The sequence below is a fragment of the Dama dama genome, chromosome 9 (assembly GCF_033118175.1).
Source record: "Dama dama isolate Ldn47 chromosome 9, ASM3311817v1, whole genome shotgun sequence".
In the NCBI taxonomy this organism is placed as follows: domain Eukaryota; kingdom Metazoa; phylum Chordata; class Mammalia; order Artiodactyla; family Cervidae; genus Dama; species Dama dama.
The window spans coordinates 54,351,824-54,369,902 of record NC_083689.1 but is presented as its reverse complement, the minus strand read 5'-3'; the positions used below and the strand labels follow the sequence as shown (position 1 = coordinate 54,369,902).

The window sequence follows — 18,079 nt, the reverse complement described above, 5'->3', positions numbered from 1 at the left end:
ACTTTATGTAATGGTGTCAGTATATGAAAGACTACTTCTTTCATAGTGAACTTTTTTACCATTCAATGAAATAAAAATCACCATGAAAACTTCTGTGCCATATTGGTATTTCCTCTCAACAACATTGGCTTTTATATATTTATCAAGATATAGTCATGAGAATAGTTGACCTATTTCTTCTTTTAAAAAATTCTGGCTTTGAGGTTGTAAATTTATCCAAAATAAGGGAAATTATTTTTAAACACTTTGCCTCTAAGTGCCTAATATTGTGCTAAAGAAAACAGAAAATAATCGATTTAACCAAAAACTAAATGACCTCAGTGTTAATAGAAATTCAATTTCATAAGATATCAACTAGAAAATTAGAACTGATGTGAATTTTCATTGCCTGAAGTTGCACTTTAGTTACATGTCCTTTATTGTTTCATATTACTTTGGGATTTGAGTAAGGAAAAAAGGGTACAGTGAAAACTGAGAGAAGAAAGTGGTTCAGGATAAATATCATTCTAGCTTGAGTATTTTGTTGTACAGTTTTGATGGTTCATATCCAATCTAAAAATATTACAGTAAAAATTGCTAGTATATTTATTTTTATGTTAATATTTTATTATATCTTGAATACACACATATGTTCTATTGCTAATTTCAAATCTTGTTTCATTTATTTCAAGTTTGTTCTTTTCCCAACATTATTATTCTGCTAGAACTGTCTTTAAAGTAAATTTAAAATTCCTTTTTAAAAAACTAACAAAACAGACTGATAACCATTTGTGACACTGAATTCTGTTATTCATCTATTAATAGAAAACAACCAGTCAAATAGGCCTATTTTCAAAGTATACCATTAGGCTAGAGAACAGTAGATCTAACATGATATTTGAAGCCTGTCAGATTTGGCAGAAGAAAGAAGCAACAGACTTCCAACCACTTCCCCAAGGAAACTTGGGATTGAGATGTTACATGCAATGTGATGTTTTTTAAAGGTAGAGAAATAAATATGAGAAAGTTTATTTGAGAGATTATATTACACGTCTAAATTGAAACCACATGTTACACAAGTATATTAAGTGACACTGGAAGAATGCCAAGTCATAAAAGAGTTAGATATACTGTATGGACCAATGTCACATCCATTGCATTTTGGCTGTGATACTTCAGAGTTCATCATCTCAACTAGCTCCTATAGAATAGATTATATCTTTGAACTTATCTTTGGGGATGGGCCTGAGATCTGGTAATAGGCTGGTGCCAAGAAATCACATCTATATAATATGTTAACATTGATTTTGTAAGATTGACTGAAAAGATTAAGGAACTTTGACCCTGACCTTTTCAAAATCAATCTGCTTAGTCTTAAATTCCAGCTGTAGGTCCTGCTAGTCAAGTGTTAGAGTGCATGGTTTAATGTTCTGCCAGTCCTCATCATCCACTAATATTCCATAATAGATCTAGTACTACTATTTATTGAAAACATAGAACCAAAAATAAATCTTGAAGCCACTCTTGGAAACCAGTGGGTTTTTCAAAATTAATGGATTAGAAGTACCATTCAGCATTGTATCTACAAAACTACAGAATATAAGCAGTGATGTTCACTCTGTGCTATCATGACTCATTGAAATATACAGTTATTTGATCACAGATTATTTGTTCAGTTGGCACAATCTCTCAGGCAACAGTAAGACTGAAGAAGACTGAATTCTGAAAGACCTACACACATTCAAAGATTTTTATGGGAAATATACACGTTTAAAGCTATTCCTGAAGTATACAATTTTGGAAACACTTACTGATCCTTCACTGGTATTCAATTCAGTTCAGTTCAGTCGCTCAGTCATGTACAACTCTTTGCGACCCCATGAATTGCAGCACGCCAGGCCTCCCTGTCCATCACCAACTCCAGGAGTTTATTCAGACTCATGTCCATCGAGTCACTGGTGCTATCCAGACATCTCATCCTCTGTTATCCCCTTCTCCTCCTGCTCCCAATCCCTCCCAGCATCAGGGTCCTTTCCAATGAGTCAACTCTTCACATGAGGTGCCCAAAGTATTGGAGTTTCAGCTTCAGCATCAGTCCTTCCAATGAACACCCAGGACTGATCTCCTTTAGGATGGACTGGTTGGATCTCCTTACAGTCCAAGGGACTCTCAAGAGTCTTCTCCAACACCACAGTTCAAAAGCATCAATTTTTCGGCACTCAGCTTTCTTCACGGTCCAACTCTCACATCCATACATGACCACTGGAAAAACCACAGCCTTGACTAGACAGACCTTTGTTGGCAAAGTAATGTCTCTGCTTTTTAATATGCTGTCTAGGTTGGTCATAACTTTCCTTCCAAGGAGTAAGCGTCTTTTAATTTCATGGCTGCAATCACCATCTGCAGTGATTTTGGAGCCCAAAAATATAAAGTCTGACACTGTTTCCACTGTTTCCCCATCTATTTCACATGAAGTGATGGGACCAGATGCCATGATCTTAGTTTTCTGAATGTTGAGTTTTAAACCAACTTTTTCACTCTCCTCTTTCACTTTCATCAAGAGGCTTTTTAGTTCCTCTTCACTTTCTGCCATAAGGGTGGTGTCATCTGCATATCTGAGGTTATTGATATTTCTCCCAGCAATCTTGGTTCCAGCTTGTGCTTCTTCCAGCCCAGTGTTTCTCATGATGTACTCTGCATATAAGTTAAATAAGCAGGGTGACAATATACAGCCTTGACGTACTCCTTTTCCTATTTGGAACCAGTCTGTTTTTCCATGTCCAGTTCTAACTGTTGCTTCCTGACCTGCATATAGGTTTCTCAAGAGGCAGGTCAGGTGGTTTGGTATTCCCATCTCTTTCAGAACCTTCCACAGTTTATTATGATCCACACAGTCAAAGGCTTTGGCAGTCAATAAAGCAGAAGTAGATGTTTTTCTGGAACTCTCTTGCTTTTTCGGTGATCCAGCAGGTGCAATTTGATCTCTGGTTCCTCTGCCTTTTCTAAAACCAGCTTGAACATCTGGAAGTTCATGGTTCACGTATTGCTGAAGCCTGACTTGAAGAATTTTGAGCATTACTTTACTAGCATGTGAGATGAATGCAATTGTGCAGTAGTTTGAGCATTCTTTGGGACTGGAATGAAAACACCTTTTCCAGTCCTGTGGCCACTGCTGAGTTTTCCAAATTTGCTGGCATATTGAGTGCAGCACTTTCACAGCATAATCTTCCAAGATTTGAAATAGCTCAACTGGAATTCCATCACCTCCACTAGCTTTGTTCATAGTGATGCTTTCTAAGGCCCACTTGACTTCACATTCCAGGATGTCTGGCTTTAGGTGAGTAATCACACCATCATGATTATCTGGGTCATGAAGATCTTTTTGTACAGTTCTTCTGTGTATTCTTGCCACCTCTTCTTAATATCTTCTGCTTCTGTTAGGTCCATACCATTTCTGTCCTTTATCAAACCCATCTTTGCATGAAATGTCCCCTTGTTATCTCTAATTTTCTTGAAGAGATCTCCAGTCTTTCCCATTTTGTTGTTTTCCCATGTTTCTTTGCATTGATCGCTGAGGAAGGCTTTCTTATCTCTACTTGCTATGCTTTGGAACTCTGCATTCAAATGAGAATATCTTTCCTTTTCTCCTTTGCTTTTCACTGGTATTCAGGATCCAAGAAATAATTATCTTACCACTTATATGTGTCAAAACATAATTATTATTGTATTAGTGTAAAAAGGATAAGTACATGTATGTGTGTGTATATATATATATATATATATATATATATATATATAATTTGGGTTTGGTGTTCTGCAAGAATGTAGCAGAGCACAGTCTTCTGCTTTTCCATATATATTAAATGATTTTGCTTATTTATATCACTTCGAAACAAGTGATCAACAGTGCTTATTGGACAATGCTTAATTATTAATAATGTAAATCTCCTGTCTCAATATGGCATTGACTAAGACAAATGATAATGATGACCATGAACATTCTGAGAAAAGAATCACTTAGCAACATTAAAAAAACTTTAATTCCTATCTTAGTTATGGTATTGTACAAAGTTAATCATGAAGATACTCATGGAGGTTTTTTCCTAAGTAAAACAGAAAGGAGAATTAACATGTATATAGTTTGTGCTTGATTTTTCTAGCCAGAACTATGGTTGGATGGCATCACCAATTCAATGGACATGAGTTTAAGCAGACTGGGAGACTGTGAAGGACAGGGAAGCCTGGTGTGCTGCTGTCCATGGGGTTGCAAAGAGTCAGACACAACTGAGCAATTGAACATTAAGTGAAAGATTTACTCTAAAAAGTTATATAGTTAATAAAAGAATGGCTCTTAAATCTAAGAGATGTGCATTTGAATATCATCTCCATCATATATTAACTGGATGGCAGTGGACAAGACAGATAAGTATCTCACCATCTCCTAACTAATCTTTAGAACTTGGATAGTTGAATGTACTTTACAGGTTGCTATAAGATTTAAACAAAATTATTATTTAAGCCCTTAATAACATATCTTACAAATAGAAATGTCTCAAATAGTGGTGGTTGATTATAGTTAGTGACCAATGTTGTATCCTTAACTCTTGTAGTCTATAGCTGTGGATGAAGAAGATTCCAGTGCCATAAATCAAGATATGACTTTTCCTTTTCTGAAGATTTCCTAATGTTCATCTTTATGGAAATCATCCTACTTTCTGGGTAGAAAATAGCTATCTCAGAATTTCCATTAGCTTTACCCTATCTATAATGTGGTTCCCCACCTACATGTAAATATATCATATATAATTTATTTCTCCATACCATACAATTAAAGAATCACTAGTTTGCACAACTGAGCCAAAAAGAACAAAATCAACTTCCACATTATTTGATTCATACCCTTACGGCTCTAATTTCAAGTTCTCTGTGACCTCTTTAGGGAAAACCATTCACATGAATATAGCATTGGAGCAAAAAGAAATTTGCATCAAATGTATCTAAAGTACACAATGTTTAAAAATATTTTAAGTACACAATGTTAAATTTTGAAATGTTGTCAACAGCACCAGTCAAGTGGAAGTGCCTTTATAGATATTCCATGGTTATCAGGCTTAAGTTATTTAAGGCAATGTTATTTTGAAGTCCAAGCAGCTTGGTGAACATGGACAGAAGTATCATAGTTCTGCATATATGAGAAGACATTTTTGAAACTCAAAGCACAAAGGAGTATGAATTTTCCCACAACCTCATTATAGGTACCATGAATGCAAGAAATAGAATTATAATCAATGCTCAAATAAATCTTCCAAATAAAAATCAGTAAATTAATGTGGAGGAGAGTAGCAAGCCACCAGGCAATTAGCAAACCCATCATTATATTAGAAAAAAATTTTTTGTTTGTATATCTCAAGCATCTGAAGACTATGAAGAAAAGGAGTTTAAATAATGAAGGGATTAAAGGCAAAAAAGTAAAGTCATACCCAAAAGAAAGGCTAAAATTCTACCTACTTTATGAAAGAAGCGTGCTATTGATTGTAAAGAAATGATTTATAAAATTAAGCCACCTTAACAGCCCATGCCTGACAGTAATACACAAACTTATAGGGAGGTAAGAATTCTACATGTTTAAACTCAAATTAACCAAATTATGGAACTATGAATTATTATGGAAATTTTGAAGGCACAAACATGAGTGGAGGGCACCAAATAGAATAGAATTTTAAAAAATGAACAGGAAGAATGAACTTGCAGCAAAATTGAGAAGTAGAATATTTGAGCCTCACCCACGTGCTCCATTTCCATCAGTGATACTTTCCTTCTTGGCTGCCTTAGCCTTGCTCATTTACAGGAAGCTGTGACAGTCTACTTCATTATTACTATTATTAGTATTTCCAACAATTAAATAATATTCTCAAGTGTATTTAAGAAGATTGTGGAGAAAAGAAGTAAAAATGACTGGACTTCCATTGTGCTTTAGAATAAACGATCACAAGAAAAAGACAGCAAATATTTCAAGCAATAGACTTAGAGTTATTTGTTGGTGAACTACTATGCGATTGACATTAATAGGCATGATACATCCCAGAATTACTGTACTTACATTCTCGCAAAACTCCTGTTGGTCTCCAATATCTCCAGAATTCAAACCTGGGGGAACACTAGGACTGAAGGCGATGAGATCGGTCTTGGGCGGCCCCTCCCCAGAGCACACCCTCTGCCGCCTCTCCTGCGAGTAAGACCAGCTCCCCACCGCGCTGGAGCACACCAGCCTGGGCTTCACCGGCCCGCACGCGCCCTCGCTGGGCGGCGCCGAGCACCGCAGCGCCGTGTACAGCAGCAGCGTGAGCACCAACAGGCTGGACACCGCGCAGATGGCGACGATCAGGTACACGTTCACATCCACTAACGCCGTCTCTGCGCCAGCTGCACCAGACAACGCCCGCGAAGAGGCCTTGGGCGCCTGGCCGCTGTCCTCCAGCGACAGCAGCACGGTGGCCGTGGCCGTCAGCGCCGGCTCGCCGTGGTCCTTCACCAGCACCAGCAGGCGCTGGCGCGGCGCGTCCGCCTCGTCCAGGGCGCGCGTCGTGCTGATCTCGCCTGTGTACAGCCCCACGCGGAACGGGCTGCGCGAGCCACCCGCCGCCGGCTGCAGCTCGTACGACAGCCACGCGTTGTAGCCCGAGTCCGCGTCCACCGCGCGCACCTTCGCCACCACGTGGCCCGCGTCCACGGACCTCGACACCACCTGGCTCACCGCGCTGGGTCCTCCGCCTGGCCCGGGCGGCAGCAGCGCAGGCGCGTTGTCGTTCTCGTCCAGCACGAACACCTGCAGCGTCACGTTGCTGCCCAGCGGCGGCACGCCCGCGTCGCGCGCGCTCACCTGGAACTGCAGCAGCTCCAGCTCCTCGTGGTCCAGCGGCTGCAGCGCGTACACCTTGCCGCTCTCCGCGTGCACCGACACGTAGCTCGACAGCGCGCGCTCGCCCACCCACCGCTCCACCAGCGAGTAGGACACCAGCGCGTTCTCCTGCGCGTCCGCGTCTCGCGCCGACACGGTGAAGATGTGGCAGCCGGGCGGGTTGTTCTCCTTGACGAACACCGTGTACTCGGGCTGCGCGAATGCGGGCGCGTTGTCGTTCACGTCGGCCACCTCCACGGACACGCTGGCAGTGGTGGACAAGGCAGGCGAGCCCCCGTCCTTCGCGATCAGTGCTAGAGCATATTCTGACACTTTCTCTCTGTCCAGGGAACTGTCCAACACGAGTGAATAGTAATTCTTGAAGGTGGACACCAGTTTGAAGGGGACGTGGGGTGTTAGTGAGCAGGTCACCTGGGCATTGCTACCGATGTCACGGTCAGTTACACTGATTAGAGTGATGACGGTCCCTGGTGGAGCATCCTCTGGAATAGAAAGCAACAGTGACGTCACTAGTAACTCCGGAGCATTATCATTGATGTCCAAGACTTCTATCAAGACTGTGCAGTGACCAAACATTGGAGGATTTCCCTTGTCAACTGCTTCTATTTGAAGTTTCCATAATTTAGTTTCTTCGAAATCTATTTTTCCATTTACTCTTATTTCTCCGCTGTTTGAATCTATGCGAAAAGAGGCTTCTGTGTTAGTGGAAACATCAGTTGCAAAGGAATAAAGAATGTGGCCGTTTGAACCCTCGTCCAAATCTGAGGCGTTAAGTCTAATAACCAGTGTGCCATTTCTTGCATTTTCCAGTAATGTTATACGGTGAACTGCTTTGTCAAAAACTGGGGCGTTGTCATTTGCATCCAGCACTGTGATGTTTATCTTTACAGTGCCTGTCAGTTCAGGTTTGCCCCCATCCGTTGCTTTGAGCAACAAGAGAAGCTCTGAAGCGACTTCTCTGTCTAAACGTTTATTAAGTACTAGTTCGAGCGGTTTTACCTGCTCATCGTTGCTCGGTACTTCCAGAGAGAAATAGTCGTTGGGGGTCAGTCTGTAAGTCAACAGAGCGTTCTCGCCGATATCTGCATCGGAGGCGCCCTCTAGTGAAAAATGAGACTCAAGAGCCCTAGCTTCGGAAATAAAGAGATTTTTGTGTGTCGCTGGGAACACAGGCGGGTTATCGTTAATGTCCTTCACCTCCACCTCCACATGGAACACCTGCAGCGGCCGGTCCACGATCACCTCCAGGTGGATGCTGCACTCCGCGCTCCGCCCGCACAACTCCTCCCGGTCGATCCGAGAATTCACAAACAAAATACCATTCTGCAGATTTACCTCCAGAAGGTTCCCGCGGTCTTTGGATGCCACCCGGAACAGGCGGGGCACCAGCTCCGCCAGCTCCAGCCCGAGGTCCTGGGCGATGCGGCCCACGAAGGTGCCGTGTTTGGCCTCCTCGGAGACTGAGTAGTGGACATGATTGCTCCCAGTTTCCCAGGCCGCGAGAAGCAGAAGTGAGAGCAGGAGGCGCCGGGCTCCCGGGCCACCAGATCCTGAAGCTAACATCGCTCCTGGTTAGTAAATCACATTTCCTGAGTAGAAATACGTAGTCCTTTCGAGATCTTTGAGTCTTAGTCCTGATATCCCAACTAATCTTAACAATATGGGTGTGTGTATAGTCTTTAAAGCACCGGAACAGTGATGGGTCTTTCTGTTCCGGGAATAATCTTTACTTTTTTCCGTTCAAACAATCCTCTCCTTGGAGAACAACGACATCCTGTGGGTCAAAGTGGAAGTGCGTTTGGCGTTCATACTATTTCTTTCACTTATTTGACTTCTTTCCTTCATATTAGTCTGTTTTTGTCAGCCTTTAGTTCTTTCATTCCTTGTGTGTGACCACTAACTCTTTAAAGGTGGTTTGGTTTTAGAAGTTAGAATTCCAAGAAGAGTTCTATTTTTTATATAGACATCTAAGAGAACATACTACTGCACTATTATGTATATGAACATGAAAAAAATCCATGTTTGTAAGTTACTAGTGATACAGTTTTTTAAAGAATTTCAGAACTTGATAACTTTGAATGGCCTCTTACTAAGTTTATTTAATTGCTAACGCTATAATTTTCTATTGCTTAAACCTTATACTGTGTTAAATTACTTTAAACATTTAGTCCAGTTGTGTACAAGATAATTCAAAATGCCAATTCTCTGTTACCTTCTCAACATGATGATGTTCCGAATCAGTGCTAATATGCAAGCTACTTCTAAGTTGTCTAAAAACTTATTTGCTCTGATGCTAATGAATTTACCAAATACTGACTCCTGGAAATATGAAACATATTTATCTTTGTCTCATTTAAAAGTTTTTTTTTTCCAATTATTAGATCTGCCCAGGGTGAATGTTGTCATTTCCATCCTGAATGACAACTTAAATTTGTGTTATATCCACTGTTGTTTGTAAAAATAATCTTCCTAATCTCCCCTAAAACCATACTGATCAGAAATCCAAATTGTATTTGTCACTTTGTTCATACCCATTTTATTCCAAAATTGGCTTAAGGAGACTAGGGTATAAGGAGCATTCTAAATATCATGTAATCACTCAATTTTGTTTTCCTCTTTTATCTCATTTTTCTAAACAATGAAATTTGTCTAACAATCATTCATCGATTGCAATAAAGCTTATCAGTGTTGTCTTAGAAAAAAATATTTTAATCATTCTCAAGATTGTTAAGGAGCCAACTATCCAATATTTGAAATCTTTTCAGGAAGAGGACAGTCATTTGGAAAATCCCATTTCTCTCCTTAAAAAAATTATAAGTGGTTATCCAAAGAAATCTCACATTTCATATAAAAGTAAGCTACAATATTTATTCTGAACACTTTGTAAAATAGTGAGTCAATAATTATAAATCTATGCCAAAGATTTTTCATTCTAATTACTTCTCTTTTATTAATTGTGGAAACCATAAATTCAAGACCAATATATTTACCTAAAAATTTTAGCATATAGGTGTGACTAAATTCAGAAAGAGATATGACAAGGAAACAAACCTCTTCATGTTTGCTGATAGAAATATTCCAGTTCCTATGAGAATGACTCCATGCTGAAAATCTGTTCCACTTTTGCCTTAAAGAGTTGCTTCATTGATTAAGAACATATGAAAGATAGTTTTTAAAGCTCCCACATTCCAAGGTTATCATATAGCTAACTTACTACAGTATATTAATAAACCTGCGGGTTCTTCACTCATCTTGAAACAGGCTATCACAAATGCTAAGCCTTTGAGAGTCGGGGATACTAATAATTTGCCTCATTTTAATGCCTACTAATACAGAGCATGTTAAACAGAGTTATAAAAATAAGATGTTATAGTTTCAAAACAAATGGACTAACTCCTTTTTTGGCAAGAATGTTAAAAGCAATCCTTGGGGATTTCCCTAGTGGTCCAAAGGTTACGATTCGGTGCTTCCCCTGCAGCAAGCTCTGGTTCCATCCCTCGTGGAGAAATTAAGATCCCTCCCTTAAGCTGAGTGGCTCCCAGGGAGAAGGGGTGAGAGTAATGCTTGACTCAGGAAATTTATATGACTTGATTCTAAAATGTCAGTCCTTCTGAATTGAATGAAAGAAACTGTCCACAAAGTTGTTTAAAAGATATATGTTGGGCTTCCCTGGTGGTTCAGTGGTAAAATATCTGCCTGCTAATATAGAAGATATGGGTTAAATCCCTGGTCTGGGAAGATTCCACAGGCTGCCAAGCAACTAAGCCCATGCACCACAACTGCTGAGCCTGTGCTCCAGAGCCCTGAAGTGGCCATTACTGAGTGCACGTGCTTCAACTACGGAAGCCCATGAGCCCAAAAGCCTTGCTTTGCACAGGGAAGTCACTGCAATGAGAAACCCATGCACAGCAATTACAGGGAAAGCCCTACTCACCACAACTAGAGAAAAGTCTACACAACAACGACGACTCAGTACAAGCAAATATTTTTAAAAAAATAAAAATCTATTTATCTTAATAACAGAGCCACTGGAAGATATTGTCGCATTAAAATTTAAAATCAGTAAAATAAATAAAAATGAAAAATATTTTGAGTCCAAAACACTTAACTCCACTGATTAGGACATATTTTATGAACGATATCCCAGTATACATACTCCAATGTGTAAACACTGAAGTTCAAGTATGCATTAAAAGTTATGTTGCAGTACACATATTCTTTACTTAAGGAGCAAAACCCACATTTTTACCACAGACGGAATTGATCATAGCAGTTTTTTTTTTTTAAAATGCAATAGGGTCATTTCAAATTTTAGATTTAATAATAAAAGTACTTTCCTTACAAATATTTCTAACATAAAAAGATACTGGTTTGGGGGGAAAACATCAAAACCTTCAACCTACACAAAATAATTGTACTGGAAAATATAAATGAATTTAGTATACAAGGCATTTACTAAAAATTGAAGTATCAATCAAAAGGTGATGCAGAGGGTACTGTAAACAAAATATAAAGTGAATCTTTAGGAAAAAAACAATATTACAAAACTTATTACAAGAAATGTTTCAGATATTTTATAAAAATGTATGTTCTTTAGACAAAAGATAAAGATACTCCAAGAAATATATTTGAGGCGGGAAAACGGGGTAAAATAAAATATTCACGCAGCAAAGCATGAAAATAAAAAAGTAATAACCCACCTTGATAGAGCGGTCGCCTTCAATAGACTGTTCTTCCACTTCCGCTTCTGGTTGCAGACACGGCGGAAGACTGGGGCTGAAGGCCATGAGGTCGGCCTTGGGCGGCCCCTCCCCAGAGCACACCCTCTGCCGCCTCTCCTGCGAGTAAGACCAGCTCCCCACCGCGCTGGAGCACACCAGCCTGGGCTTCCCCGGCCCGCACGCGCCCTCGCTGGGCGGCGCCGAGCACCGCAGCGCCGTGTACAGCAGCAGCGTGAGCACCAACAGGCTGGACACCGCGCAGATGGCGAAGATCAGGTACACGTTCACATCCACTAACGCCGTCTCTGCGCCAGCTGCACCAGACAACGCCCGCGAAGAGGCCTTGGGCGCCTGGCCGCTGTCCTCCAGCGACAGCAGCACGGTGGCCGTGGCCGTCAGCGCCGGCTCGCCGTGGTCCTTCACCAGCACCAGCAGGCGCTGGCGCGGCGCGTCCGCCTCGTCCAGGGCGCGCGTCGTGCTGATCTCGCCGGTGTACAGCCCCACGCGGAACGGGCTGCGCGCGCCACCCGCCGCCGGCTGCAGCTCGTACGACAGCCACGCGTTGTAGCCCGAGTCCGCGTCCACCGCGCGCACCTTCGCCACCACGTGGCCCGCGTCCACGGACCGCGCCACCACCTGGCTCACCGCGCTGGGTCCTCCGCCTGGCCCGGGCGGCAGCAGCGCAGGCGCGTTGTCGTTCTCGTCCAGCACGAACACCTGCAGCGTCACGTTGCTGCCCAGGGGCGGCACGCCCGCGTCGCGCGCGCTCACCTGGAACTGCAGCAGCTCCAGCTCCTCGTGGTCCAGCGGCTGCAGCGCGTACACCTTGCCGCTCTCCGCGTGCACCGACACGTAGCTCGACAGCGCGCGCTCGCCCACCCGCCGCTCCACCAGCGAGTAGGACACCAGCGCGTTCTCCTGCGCGTCCGCGTCTCGCGCCGACACGGTGAAGATGTGGCAGCCGGGCGGGTTGTTCTCCTTGACGAACACCGTGTACTCGGGCTGCGGGAACGCGGGCGCGTTGTCGTTCACGTCGGCCACCTCCACGGACACGCTGGCAGTGGCCGACAGCGAAGGCGAGCCCCCATCCCTCGCAGTCAGCACCACCTCATAGTTCGCCACGCTCTCGCGATCCAAGACGCTGTCCAACACGAGTGAATAGTAATTCTTAAAGGTGGACACTAGTTTGAAGGGGCTTTCAGGTGTTAGTGAGCAGGTCACCTGCCCGTTGGCACCAGAGTCACGGTCGGACACGCTGATCAGGGATATGACGGTACCTACCTGAGCATCCTCTCGCACCGGGAGAGCCAAAGAAGTGACAACCAGCTCAGGTGAATTATCATTTTCATCCAGGATTTCCACTAGGACGGTGCAGTGACCAACCATGGGTGGGTTTCCTTTATCTGTAACATCTACATGAATTTCGTAAGTGTTACTATCTTCGAAGTCAATGGCATCATTGATTCTTACTTCTCCCGTTCTTTCATTAATTAAAAATTTCCTTCTTACGGTGGGTGGAACCAAAGAGCTAAATGAATATATTACCTCCTTGTTTATCCCTTCATCCGCATCAGAAGCATTTAGCCAAATAACCAATGTTTGGTTCGCTGAATTTTCATACATCTTAACTTCATACACGGTTTGGTCAAATACGGGTGCATTGTCATTGGCATCTAACACCAGGATCAGCAGAGTAACAGATCCGGTAAGTTCAGGTTTGCCTCCATCAGTTGTCGTTAGTAACAACCGAAGCTGAGGATTTTCTTCACGATCCAGCAGTTTGCTTAGAACAAGCACTGGTAATTTGCCTTTGTCCTTTTTGTTTATAATATCAAGAGTGAAAAACTCATTTGAACTGAGTCCGTAAGTAAGCACTGCGTTCTCTCCAATATCCGCATCAGATGCGCCTTCTAGAGGAAATCGAGAGTCAAGCGGTTGAGATTCCAGAATTGAGAGCTTTTGTTCTGAGGTGGAGAAAACCGGCCGGTTGTCGTTAATGTCCTTCACCTCCACCTCCACATGGAACACCTGCAGCGGCCGGTCCACGATCACCTCCAGGTGGATGCTGCACTCCGCGCTCCGCCCGCACAGCTCCTCCCGGTCGATCCGAGAATTCACAAACAAAATGCCATTCTGCAGATTTACCTCCAGAAAGTCCCCCCGGCGTTTGGATGCAATCCGGAACAGGCGGGGCACGAGCTCCGCCAGCTCCAGCCCCAGGTCCTGAGCGATGCGACCCACGAAAGTGCCTCGTTTAGCCTCCTCCGGGACCGAGTAGCGGACCTGGCCGCTCCCAGCGTCCCAGGCTGCAACAAACAGAAAGGAGAGAAGCAGGCGCCCGGTGCTCAGACCGCTGGGTCTGTAGACCAACATCATACCCATCTTCTGTTTTACAAATCAATAACTGGGTGGTCTAGAACACACCCACACGCTCCGAATTTTCCTATTCCATATCTTACATTCAATTTTATCGAAATGGCTGAGATCTCCGAATGTAGCTCTTTCCTAGTCCTTGAGAAACAGGATTATGAGTCTGTTCTGAAAAGCCATTTTTGTGGAAGACAGCGACATCCGGTGGCTTAATGTGTAAGTACAATTCCATGAGTTTAACAACTCATTGGTATCTTTTCATTGTATTTTCACAAATTTATATCTTTATGAACTTTCAGAGACACATTATGTTTTTTCTGTATACAATAATAATCATTGTCCATATGCAGTGCAGCATTTTGTTGAATGGAAAAGCACCCAGAAGTAATTCCTTCCAACCATGACTGTCATTAGCTAAATTTGAAAACAACTTTAATATTTGTATAATACTGAGTGTACTAGTGTTTTGTTGGATAACGAATTTAACTCTCTTCAACTTCTAACACAATTCACTCTCTTCATCATTATTTTGATATTAAGTAAACCTTATTCAGACACTAATTTCAATCATCAATTCTCTGTGAGGTATTTGCAACTTCTAAGTGCCAATCATCACTAGAATGCAGAGAAGGTCACAGGCTTCAACATCAGAAATTCCTCTCTTCTTATTCCTAGTCTTCAACTTACTAGCTGTGTGACTTGGGGAAAATAATCTAACCTCTCCATCTCAGTTTCCACTTGGATAACACTCATAGAAGATTAATAATAATATGGTGGTTGCATGAATTATGATATATTAAGTGCCTAGGATAGTACTTTAAGGAGAGTGAGTGTTTCATTAATGGCAGTTATTATCAGAACTCACTTTAGCCACATTGTTTTCATAATGCTCAAGACCAGAATTGGCTCTTTGGGAAAAATTGTTACCTATAAAATGGTGTCACCCTATAAAGCCTTTACTATTGCTACTGCACAGGCTGAGCAGTGTTCCTATCTTTAAGGGAACAGAAAAGTGCTTTTATTGAGTAGTTACAGAGGGGGAAGTTTCAGTTTTTTATACACATCTTACATGAGCAAAAAATCTTAATTATGATTTAAAGTAATATAATTTGATTTCTACTTTCAGAGACAATTAATTTCATCTTTGTCATATTTATGTTTTTTCAAATACCCCAAATATAGAGTTTTGGCTTTATCTAATAATTTTGTGTTTCAATAGTTTTTCATCACCTGTGGTAAAAATATTTTATCTCAAAATTCTTGGAATCAAATATTCAGTAACTGAAATTCTCAATTAATACATCTACACTAATGATAAAACCTGAAGTTTCTCCTTTTCCAAAAAGGAAAACTTAAGAGTTTTATCTGATCCAAAGGATAATTTCTTTAATTATGTTTTTATTTTTAAAAGAAATCAATAAATTTGAACTCTTACAGTTATTAAGAGTTGGAAAATAGAATATTTATGAATAGGAAAATTTATAGGAATGAGGGTCAGTTAATTCACTGATGTATGTATGCTGCTAAATTCTGATATTATGGTCCTATACTCCTCTAGAATGATTCTAGTGTCAAAGTCTATTCAAATTCTGATTTTAAGAGTTACTTTTCTTACAAAACGTCATCAAAATTTGAATGAGTTCATCTATCCATCCATAATAGCAATGTTCAGTGTGAGCTGTCAATACTATCTGGAGTCTAAAAATAAGTTTATCATTGATTAATCATCTCAACACAAGATAATGATATAAGGTAAATTCTATTGCTGTTAATGAGCATTTTTGAACCAATTAGTAGCATAAATGTCCCAGTATAAATCTCCAATAATAAATAAAAAGTAGTGTAGTTAAGTTACATCTTGTCAAAGATAAGAACTTACTTTCCCAAGCAACTCATTAGAGCTATTGCATGTAAAACTTCAGTTGAATAAGAGTTACCTGGAATGCTTGTTAAAATACAAATTTTACTGATAATTTCAGAATTTTGAGGTGATGTCTGGGAACCAGAATGTTCAGTTTTGAGGACTGGCTGACCACAGACCCCAGTCAGCCTGGATACCCTCTGTGTTTGTCTACAATCTTGTATAAATCTGTATAGTGCCCCTTTCACTCTCAAAAGTGTCTAAACGTCATAACTGTAGTTAGCCCTATCTTGACACTACAATTCAGGGACTGGCATAGGGGGGCTTCATTGCTGGTCTCATGATTCTGGCTTAAAGTGAAGAATGATATCTACAGATAAACAGAGGGGTAGTTACTAGGCAGGCGAAACACTGAGGTGTCTTCCAAGCTCTCACCTCTCTGTTCTGGCCTCTGCCCTCTTTGGAACTTCCCAGTTCCCCGAGTTATGCTGTGTTCATGCTTCCTGATGGCCCAAAAAATAAATGACTAAGATGTTTACTGATCTGAAAATTTGCACTCAGTGGTAACCCTAATGTTCTGGGAGGGAATAAAGATTAGTATAAGGGACCAAATTACTAATTATATTGATACAATTAAAAATCATAAAGAATAAAATGTATAATTATAGAAGACATAATAAGTACTTAATGAATAATACTAGATCTAAGATACTAGAAGAGTGGTGGGAATTTGGGGGAGAAGCAAATGACATTCCTAGTATCCCTCAATCCATATAACATAATCAAATACCTTGACCCACATACAGGTGGCATATGGAAACTGAAAAAGTGCACAGACAGAAATAATTGAAAGTATAAGTCTGTATTTGAAGTGAGTTATGCCAATAGACATAGGTTTTATGACAGGAGTTCAGAAAATACTCAAGTTTTGAAATAAATAGAATGGAAAAAAGTAGATTGCTTTGTAGCATATACCAAATATGTTCTTTGGAAACAAGAAAAGCACTGAAGTGTTTAATTTTAAGAGATTTTTACTAGCACATTTATGGTTATATGGTGGCTCTATTCTCAAAGTCATTCTGATTTTGCTCTGCTGAGTTTTTAATTAAGAAATACCTTGTAAAACACCTGACACAATAAAGAATTAAATCCCTGAGTAGAAATGCAAGGTGCATTACAAAAATACAATGCAAGAATAAAGGAAGTTTTTAAAATATTAATTAGAAAAGAAAATGAATGTTCAGACTAAAGATAGAGTGTGGAGAACCACCAATTTGAAACTCACAAGCCTAAATCCAGGAAATGTAAGTTTAACATGTAATAAATTTAAAGGTACACAACCTCATCTGCAGATTTCTGTCTTTTGGACTATTGAAAGAAAAAAAATCCTCTTGTAAACTGCTTAAGTTCCATACAGTTAATTTCAAGAGAATTCAAAGTGCAGAATGTAGATATATTTTTAATGCTTCAGCATTATTATATCACTAACAGAAAAAAATTTTAAAGGAGAAAGTCTTCTTGAGGAAAGAGAGTACCTTTCAGGAAGTATTTTCAATATCAGATAGAACATGAATTTCAGGAAATATTCTAAGTGGTAGAAAAGATTCTTAACCAACATTTTCTTGTGAACTACACTGTCAGACAATGTAAAAAAAATTTTTTTTGAACAAGAGGGAATGAGTTATATTTGAAACACTTATATTCAAAATGAGATTCCTAAAGTAAAGCATCTCTTTTCTAGGTATAGAGAAAGTTACTCATTGAAGTTACACACACTAATTACTGCTGACCACCATGTCTCCAAAAAGGTAGACAACTACAAAGTTAACAAGGTCACAATTACCCATATACCTGCTATAGTAAAGTGAAGAAGCTCAGTCCTGTCCGATTGTCCAACTCTTTGTGACCCCATGGACTGTATAGCCTACCAGACTCCTCTGTCCATGGGATTTTCCAGGCAAGAGTACTGGAGAGCATTGCCATTTCCTTCTCCAGGTGATCTTCCCAACCCAGGGATCGAACCCAGGTCTCCAGCATTGCAGACGCTTTACCGTCTGAGCCACCAGGGAAGCCGACTCACTACATTTAATCTGGGGTGGCTTAAAAACAATAGAATTAAGACTACAGTACCATGTATAGTTTAGAATGGCGTTGCCATTTACTTAAAGTGTAACGACTAAATTTGTTTACAACTAATAGTTTTCAGCTAAGGTGGCAACAATGGAGCAG

The 18,079-nt window shown here is 40.8% G+C and overlaps 2 protein-coding genes across 6 annotated transcripts in view; both read right to left on the bottom strand.

Moving 5' to 3' along the window:
* The window catches only part of LOC133062479 (protocadherin alpha-C2), a 192,358-nt gene that overhangs the window by 125,914 nt on the left and 48,365 nt on the right, over window positions 1-18,079 (bottom strand). Inside the window, exon 1 of one of the 5 annotated variants that reach the window (XM_061151515.1) lies at window positions 6,080-8,580. The exons of the other annotated variants lie outside the window; for them this stretch is intronic. Coding sequence (XP_061007498.1) covers window positions 6,080-8,461 — 2,382 coding nt within the window. The 5' untranslated portion in view covers window positions 8,462-8,580. Of the gene's footprint in view, window positions 1-6,079; window positions 8,581-18,079 lie in introns of those variants that run through there. 5 annotated transcript variants of the gene reach the window in all.
* LOC133061533 (protocadherin alpha-10-like) lies at window positions 11,473-13,992 on the bottom strand. Its single transcript, XM_061149518.1, has one exon. The coding sequence runs from the start codon at window positions 13,990-13,992 to the stop codon at window positions 11,473-11,475; it is 2,520 nt and encodes an 839-aa protein (XP_061005501.1).